Source organism: Larimichthys crocea, chromosome II (genome assembly GCF_000972845.2).
Source record: "Larimichthys crocea isolate SSNF chromosome II, L_crocea_2.0, whole genome shotgun sequence".
Lineage (NCBI taxonomy): Eukaryota > Metazoa > Chordata > Actinopteri > Sciaenidae > Larimichthys > Larimichthys crocea.
This window is the reverse complement of record NC_040012.1, coordinates 5,873,220-5,882,621: the sequence shown is the minus strand read 5'-3', so window position 1 is coordinate 5,882,621 and position 9,402 is coordinate 5,873,220. Positions and strand designations below refer to the sequence as shown.

At 50.3% G+C, this 9,402-nt stretch overlaps 1 protein-coding gene across 2 annotated transcripts in view; it reads left to right on the top strand.

The window, feature by feature from the left end:
* The first annotated feature begins 363 nt into the window (after nt 1–363).
* Nucleotides 364–9,402, top strand: part of adcy8 (adenylate cyclase 8 (brain)) — a 60,293-nt gene continuing 51,254 nt past the window's right edge. The window contains exon 1 of one of the 2 annotated variants that reach the window (XM_027291504.1): nt 364–2,335. In XM_027291504.1, the coding sequence (XP_027147305.1) occupies nt 1,418–2,335 (918 nt within the window). In that variant the 5' untranslated portion in view covers nt 364–1,417. The remainder of the gene's footprint in view (nt 2,336–9,402) is intronic. The other variant, XM_027291510.1, reaches the window with a different exon arrangement.

Here is a 9,402-nt window from a genome sequence, read left to right as displayed (position 1 = left end):
CCGGGATGCCAGGAGCCAAACCCGGCAAGAAAACTACTGTGGTAGGAGGCTGTGTTCACTGTTAGACTGGACGCTGCTGGTTCAGAGGTTCTGTCGCCGTGTTCGCTGTTAGACCGGACACTGCCGGTTCAGAGGTTCTGTTGCCGTGTTCACTGTTAGACCGGACACTGCCGGTTCAGAGGTTCTGTCGCCGTGTTCGCTGTTAGACCGGACACTGCCGGTTCAGAGGTTCTGTCACCGTGTTCGCTGTTAGACCGGACACTGCCGGTTCAGAGGCTGTCCACATTTGGACATGGGGACTTATGGAGACTGACTCACTTCTGGAGCCAGCCTCAGGTGGACGTTAGAGGAACTGCAGGTTGATGTCTGACTGGACCTTCAATAAGAAGAGCGCGTGGGAGGATGAAGACGGTTAAGACAAGGAGAGAGAGAGAGCACACGCGCGCGCACGGATACAGAGGTGACTGTGACGTCAAACCGGAGCCCAGCTGACTCCGCGCGGCTGCAGCACGCGCTTTAAACACCGAAGAAGAAGAAAGGGGGAGTGACGCTTCTTGTCCTCGCGCGTGGACGTTGTTTGTTGTTTTTTCTTTCCACGAGACGTTCTTCCTCGCGCGGTCTCAGGATTGTGACGGAGGACGCAGACACCTCCTCTCCTCCTCCTCCTCTCTCCTCCTCCTCTCCTCCCTCCTTCCTTTCTTCCCGCCCTCCCTGTCTCACTCACTCCAGCCAGGTGTTGCATTCAAGCTCGAGCCCCTCGTGTGGATGGAGAGGCGCGAGGAGGACGGCTGATCCGCGGATTGTTGAGGAGCTCGCGCACTCGACACTGAGAGAACCTCTCGAGCGACAACAACAACAAGTTCGGAGTTTTTCCGGCTCCCGTTAACGGATTTTTTTTCTTCATCTTCACGGGATTTTATCCGACCGTGGCACGCGCACATCACGAAAAGAATGGCAAAGTAACCGGAACCAGCTGTGCCAACGCCGCGCGTGGAGGTTCGGTTTAAAAACACCATCACTCTCCCGCCTTTGCACCAACCCCACGCGGACCCCTCACGCGGACCCCGGCTCTCCGTGACGCCGCCGCGGCACCCTGATGGTGCGGACGGTCGGCGCACGGTGGCTCGCGCTGCTGCTGGGATGATGATGATGATGATGAAGATGATGATGATGGTGGTGGCGGGTAATCCGGGAGATGTTTTTCCTCTCGTGTCGGATTTATGCGCCGTTTCTTAAGTGGAATCGTTCGCGTGACGATGACCTCCAACCGAGAGAGAAGCACGCGCCCCCCGGTTCGATGCGCACGAGAGGAGGACGTCGTCGTCGTCTCCCCCCCAAAATCTCTGAGCTAACTCACAACCGGGAAGGAGAGGATTATCTGAACGGACACAACCGATAGGACACGGACACCGCGCGGATGGAGCTGTCCGAGGTCCGGTGCTCCAGCGCGAGCGAGGAGCTGTACACCATCAACAAGACACCGAGCAGCAGCGGCGGCAGCGCGCGACCCAAACGGCTGCTGTGGCAGGACGCGGTGCGGCACATCACCGAGCAGCGCTTCATCCACGAGCAGGGCGGAGGAGGAGGCGGAGGAGGAGGAGGAGGAGGGGTGGTGGTGGGGAAGGGCACCGGGCCGGACGAGCCGTGCGACCCGAGCCAGGGCGCGCGGAAGCAGTCAGCGGGTCGGACGTCGGTTGGAGACCGGCACAACAACGGCGGGACTAAAGTGTTCCCGGAGCGCGCGAGCAGCGACCTGGGCTTCCTGCAGATCGACTGCGCGCCCAGCAACTCGGACTTCTTCCTGAACTGGGGCTACACGTACCGGGGCGTCATCTTCCCCACGCTGCGGAACGCCTTCAAGTCCCGAGACCTGGAGCGCCTCTACCAGCGCTACTTCCTGGGCCAGAGGCGCAAGTCGGTGGTGGTGATGAACATCCTGGACGTGGTGACCAAGCTCACCCTGCTGGTGCTGCACCTCACCCTGGCCTCCTCCCCGATGGACCCGATCAAAGGCACGCTGCTGGGCTTCTTCACGGGCATCGAGGTGGTCATCTGTGCCTTAGTGGTGGTGAGGAAGGACACCACGTCGCACAGCTACCTGCAGTACAGCGGCGTGGTCACCTGGGTGGCCATGGCCACGCAGATCCTGGCGGCCGGGCTGGGCTACGGGCTGCTGGGGGACGGGGTGGGCTACGTGCTCTTCACCCTGTTCGCCACCTACAGCATGCTGCCGCTGCCGCTCACCTGGGCCATCCTGGCCGGCCTGTTCACCTCCGGGCTGCACATCCTGGTCCAGATGCTCATCTCACAGGGCGCACAGCTGTCCACCAACCAGGTGAGCTCACCTGTGGACACACACCTCCACCTAATGTTCTCATCACCTCCTCCATCCTCCTCTCCTCCTCATCCACCCTTTCTCCTCTTGGCCTCCTCTCCTTCCACCTCTTTCTCTCCTTTGTTGCTCCTTTATCCTCTCCTCTGTCTGTCTCTCCTCCTCTCCTCCTCCACCCCCCCTTTTCTTCCTCTCCTTTTTGACCTCCTCTTTCATCTCCCCTTTGTTGCTCCTTCATCCTCCTCTCCTCACCTGCCTCTCTTTTCCTTTATTCCACCCGTCTTCCCCCCTTCCTTCTCCTCTCGACCTCCTCTCCATCCATCTCTTTCTCCCCCATGTTGCTCCTTTATCCTCTCTTAACCTCCTCCCTACCTCAATCTCCATCCTCCTCTTCTCCTCATCCACCCTTTCTCCCGTTACTCCTTCCTCTCCTTCCCTCTTCTTCCCCCTCCTCCATAATCCGCCCTTTGTTGCTCCTTTGTCCTCCTCTCCTCTCCTCTGTCTGTCTCTCCTCCCTCCCCCCTTTTCTTCCTCTCCTTTTTGACCTCCTCTTTCATCTCCCCTTTGTTGCTCCTTTGTCCTCCTCTCCTCACCTGCCTCTCTTTTCCTTTATTCTTCCCATCTTCCCCCCCTTCCTTCTCCTCTTGACCTCCTCTCCATCCATCTCTTTCTCCCCCATGTTGCTCCTTTATCCTCTCCTAACCTCCTCATTACCTCAATCTCCATCCTCCTCTTCTCAATCCGCCCTTTGTTGCTCCTTTATCCTCCTCTCCTCCTCCACCCCCCCTTTTCTCCCTCTTCCTTTTGACCTCCTCCATCTCTCCTTTGTCGATCCTTTAGCCTCCTCTTCTCCTTTGATTTCCCCTCCCTCTAATCCACATCTGTTATCCTCCTCCTCCTCTCTCCCTCCTGTAGTCTTCCCCAGCTCCTCTCCTGCTTATGTCTTCCTCCTCTCTCCTCCTCTTCTTCCCTTATGTTTACCTCCTCAGTCTCACTCCTTCATTCCTTCTCTAGTTCCTTCTCCTCCTCCTCTGTTTGTTGATAAATCCGATGTTGGTGTTTGAAGCTCTCAGCTGTGAGTCGTTTTTATTTTTGCTTCATATTTGACTCATAAACACACACGCACACACACACACACACACACACACACACACACAGATGTTTGTTGGTGTGTGTGTGTGTGTGTGTGTGTGTGTGTGTTGATTTGCCGTTCTCAGGTTTATATTTTTAATGAAATGAGTCAGTGTGTGTTTGTCTGTCCGACCGCTGAGCGTTCAGCACCAAGAGCTGTCCAACACACACACACACACACACACACACACACACACACACACACAGGTCCTGAGATACACTCAGCTCCAAACAGGCTCAGCTCCCCCTACTGGACACTGTGAGCATCATGTCAGCTTCGTTGCCGTCTACCTCCATCTCCTCCTTGTTGCTCCTCCAACCTCTCCGTCTTTGTTTCTCAGTTGTTGTTGATGTTTTACTGCAGCTCTCTTCGCTTCATTTCGTTTGGTTGGTTCTGACGGATCTTGTTGGTTTGAAGGTGACACATTGAGTTTAAACACAGTTTGACGTGAACGCTTTCTTGATCTGTTGAACTGTAAAGAAGCAGAGACATCTACTGATTTTATTCAACATGTGAGAAGGTTCGACATGCATGAACGTCCTGACGTCAACATGAATGTCCTGACATCAGCATGAACGTCCTGACGTCAACATGAACGAACCTCCTGACGTCAACACGAACGTCCTGACGTCAACATGAATGTCCTGACATCAGCATGAACGTCCTGATATCAGCATGAACGTCCTGATATCAGCATGAACGTCCTGATATCAGCATGAACGTCCTGACGTCAACACGAACGTCCTGATGTCAAAATTAATGTTCTGATATCAGCATGAATGTCCTGGCGTCAACATGAACGAACGTCCTGACGTCAACACGAACATCCTTACGTCAACATGAACGTCCTGACGTCAACTGAACGTCCTGACGTCAACACGCATGAACGTCCTGACGTCCTGCATATTCTTTGTTACAATGTGACAAACTTCTTATATTTGAATGTAACTAAGCACAGACAACGGTCTGCACAGAAGAGTGTGAAGTTAAAGAGCTGACACCGAGTAAATATCAGGTAGTTTAAGCTAGCTGCTTTATGTTTGTTTTGGAACGTTCTGTCAACGCTACAGAAACACTAGGTAACCATTGAAGTATTGTACGGATGTCTGTTATTGGAAACAGACGCTGTGTCATGGTTCGTTCACTCATATTTGAGTCATGACTTATTTCCAGCAGCTCGGACTCACTCGTGTTCAGGAAACTCCAGAAATACTTTGGAAACCTCGAGCGCCTCTTCTACTGGTGTCACCTCGAATCCCATCATGCTTCACTTCCACGTCTCAGCTGACCGCCGTATGGATGACCGTGGACGTGATGCGGCTGACTGTACGCTGCGATTTCCAGCTTCCCCCTCATGTGGCACAGGTCGGTGGACGCTGTTAGCCGGATACAAGCGTCTGTTTTTTATGATTTCAGAGGATCAATGAAACATTTTCAGTCCTTCGGTGTGCACGTGAGCATCTGGACGTCTGTAAACAGTGTCACCTCTGCAGGTCAGTAAACGTCGACACGTGGACAAAATAATCTGAACACAAGCTCTACTGTTCTTTGAAGTCACAAGACTCTCGAGTGTGTAACATGCACCGCCTGTTATCACATGACTGAAGTTCACGTCTCCATTAAAAGGTCGTGAGAGGACGTTTGTTTGTTTTGTTGAGTGAAGAACATCTGTTGGATAAAATAAGATGTTTAAAGACGTCACCGCGGTAACTCTGGGAACTTTTGATGCCCTTTGATTGACAGGTGGGTGGTTTGTTTGAGCAACCAGGCTCTGACTTTGTGATTGTGAGATGTTTGATGAATCCTCCTGAAGCTTCCTTTTCTAATTAAACTGACAGTCTGTGGTTCATATGTATGCTATATGTTCACCACGTCCTTAAGCAAACACAGTTAATGAGAGCAGATTAGCGAGGCTTGAGTCGAGGATGTTTAATTTCACAGCGAGCTCGGTCTTCCTAACCCCAGGAGTGCAGCGTGAGCCGGCCTAATCCTGCGACCACCGCCACCACCACCACCACCACCGGCATCGCCGCCGTGTCCGCCCGCCCCCAGCTCGTATGTCACCACAGCTGAATTAAGACAGAACATGTAAGGCGCTGATCTCAGAGTGTTTTCCGGTCGACTAATATCAACACACGATGCTAAAATAATCCCCAACCGCCCACGGAGTTTTCAGCGAGCTGATACTTCATCATAATGACACAAGCTGAGACTTATCACAGCAAGAGAGCGAGCTAATTAATGGACTCGTGACTGGAGTGAAAACAGCACTCCTACATATCAGTGTTTAAGGAAATCTTGACTTAAATCATCAGAACATGAAGGAGGACGTCCAACATGTTATCCAAAGACATTCAAATATTTAATGCTGTGTTGTCTTTGTTGTGCAGCTCAGGGGGGGTTTCCCAGCTTCCCCCTCACGTGGTCGGTGGCCGCTGGTTTTTAGGTGGCTGCAGAGCGTCCACCATCACTGTGAAACAGTCTGTTTGTGTTATTGTGAATGGAGACGACTTTCATCAGCTGGAGGAGGCGACTGCCAACCGTGATTAACCCCAACATCTCGTTTCCCTCTGAACGTGTTCGGAATGAATCGGCTTCGTCTTTAACTTAATTGACTTCATTGTTGAAAGTGGAAGCAGCGTATTTCCCTGACCCTCGCAGCAGAAATCGTGAACACTGTTGAGAGTTGTCCGGTGCTCCTCCTCCTCCTCCTCCTCCTCCTCCTCCTCTCTCTTCGTCTTTGAGGCTGATTGTTCCTGTCACACTCAGAATAGCCTCCATCGATCCGGCTCCGTCTCTTCAGAGCCTCCCGCCCGGCCTCACATTCTTTCGTCTCCGGACCTGTCGAAGGCTTCGATGCCGGCCGCTGCGTTTCCTTTTAAAAGCTTCACACCAATACGATCACATCCCCTCCTCTCGCTCTCGCACTCTAAACAATGAGCTCATATTGACCCGCCTCATGAAAAGACGAATGGAGCTGATCTGGTATTGACGGCTGCCTTTGTGCAGAAGTCATTTAGCCTTTTTACTTGCTGTTAAATGAACAGAGCGTCAGTAAATAACAGATTAGGTCGTCCTGGGCTGTGGTTGGAGAGTGTGTGTATGATAATGTGTGTGTTTTGGTGTTAGGGGAGTGTTCCTGTGGAGCTAAGAGCGTTATAAACCCGTCACACACACTCACAGTGGGAGCTTCACACCCGCCGATTAGCCGCTCTTCAAGCTCGCCGTTTCCTCTTTCAAGGTCAAACTCGGCTTACCTGGAGCGCCGGCTGCACCGAGGAGATAGGAGAGAAAAAAAAGGCTAAATGTGTATATCATGAGGCTGCATGCACGCCTTCTTACTCGCTTTGCCTTCAGCAAGCCCTGAAAATATGTTTTTCTTTCCATCGCTGCCAGCCAAACACGATCAAGCCCATTTTTACTTCTTTTCAAAGACGTCCATCAGCTTTCATTTACATTTTAGATTCCAGGCGTTCACGTAAGACAGAACTGATCACCGGCTGATTCAAATCAACCGTTTTGTAGATTTTCAACTAAAAAACAGGAAGAATCTGATTATTACTGGATTATTCTCACATCTGCGTCTGCAAATAAAGACTGTAAACATGTTTATTTCTGCTGTGAGGACATTTGGACATGGGGACTTATGGAGACTGACTCACTTCTGGAGCCAGCTTCAAGTGGACGACAAGAGGAACTGCAGTTTTTGGCGCTTCCTGTGTTGGCGTCAGGTTGCAGCTTGGAGTCCACGTCAACGTAACGAAAGAGGAACGACGAGGCTTTCCGACCTTTTCCGCATCCCATGCACCATGGCACGCAATGATTGGTTGGCGTACTCTGCAACTACACGGCAGCAATTTCAACATATTTAAAAAATGTTGTGTAGTTTGACCTCGGCTTTAGTCCTCTTACTCATTGAGGAGGACGAGGTGCAGCAGCTCTCATCCTGCCAGGAAACATCATCGGTGTAAATACAAATACACCCCTGGCTCTCTTAAATGAACCGGTTTGTCGATTTTAGTTAATTTGTCTTCCTGTGATTATTCTGACAGCTGCGCCTGCATGTGTAAAGAAATCACAGGGTTTCATGCACACACAGTAATTGTATGTTTGTGTGTGTGCTTAATGATTGAGTTGCTTATTCATCTGATGCCAGCGGTGGCTCATAGGAAGGTTTCAGTTGAGGCCGTCGAGAAACACTGTCGTTTGAACTTTGTCATTCGAACGCTGTTGTTTAAAAACCTCAGATGACCGCTGCTTCCTCACATGCTCGTAACATCTTCACTGCTCCCTGTAATAAACATGTTTTTGTGTCTTCAGAGGTCAACAGTGTAACACAGATGTGACGTTCATCATCAGAAAGCTGGAACCTGAAGATTAATCTGAAGCAGCTCAGCACTTTGTGTTTTTCTCTCCATGCATCTAACAAACATGCAAATGTAATGAATGAAAGTATCTGAATCTGCCTTCAGTCTGTGTGTGTATGAATCATGCTGCCGTGCAGCTTTAAGGACTTCTCGTCTACATGGTTTAAAAGTCGACAGACACGTTGCATCACGGTTAAAAAGGTAAAATTATACAGATTTTTCTAGATCGACGATTCTCAGAGGACAAGTCTTAGAAAGCGTGATGAAATCACTGAAATTCATTTATTTAACAGGATTTTGTAGCTTTTATTTCACGTTGTTGGACGGTCCGAGGCTCAGAGGGACGAATCAGTGTGACTCCATCCTTTATCTCGTCTCCTTCCTCCCCCCTCACCTCTCTTTCACCCTCCTCCTCCTTTATCTCACCGGTTTCATCTGATTGATCTCGGACAATCTTGCTGTTACCAGACACTGCACTCAGCCACCCTTAATATTTAATGAAGGATCAGGGCCATCAGCGGCGGCTTTTTGAGCTTTTAATGGTTCAGAGTTTTCCAGTGACATTTTCTTTTTTTGAGCTCTGACCTCCGCGGCGTTTCCAAAAATTGCTACAGAGGCTAAAAGCTTTTAGCGTCCTTCATTGTCTTTCTTATGTATGAATGAACCGTCCACACATGACTTCTTTTATCCTACAGTTTATTGAACGTGAGGATTTGTTTGTTTAATTTTCATTTGCTTTTTATTGTTTGAATACTTTATTTTATCTGACGGCGTTGTCGGTGCCTGAGATAATAAAGCATAAAGGAATATTATGGATTAAGCAGTAAGACACGGTGTGCTCATTTTCAGTCTCTCGGTTCGGTGTCTGGCTCGTTGCCATCGTCACCGAGCTGATTTTTTTTGGCCTTGGACGCCGTTCGTCACCGTGTTTATTCCTCTGGCTTCGTCCTCGACGAGGCCGAAATGAAACAGTCCGTCTGGCAGAATTACAGCCCCGGGAGTCGGCGCTCCGACACCTCGTAGTGGCTCATTTCCTCCAGCGTCGGGCTCTTAAACCTTTTTGTGGTGTCCTGACCTGATAAATGAAACCTTGTGTAGTTTTTTACAGCACAATCAGTCCTTCAAACTGCCTTCAGGGAATAAAGGAAAACTCTGTTGCTTTTATACAAACGTCACGTCACTCCATGTCCAGATTTCCTAAAATGCGCCAACGTTAACCTGCAAGTCATTCAGCTTTCTCTTGCCAAACGCTGACTCAGCACTCCTTCCTCCTCCTCCATTATCGGCCGGGCAGCCAGACATTCATCTCAATGAAAGCTCCTCTTTGTGTCCCTGTCACTGAACCGCTGACAGAACCTTATTACTGGTTATTGTATTGTTGCTGGTAAATTTAAGAAGACTGAACGCTCAGATGTGAACTCCTGGACAAATTTGACAAGCTCATTGAGTTGTTTTTTTATTTTTGAGGCCTCGGCTGCATAATGCCAGCAGAGCGTCAGCAGAAAGTGCCGCGTCAGGATCCTCGTGACGCGTTTCTGCTGCACCATCAAAACGTTCTCATCAAGGATCCG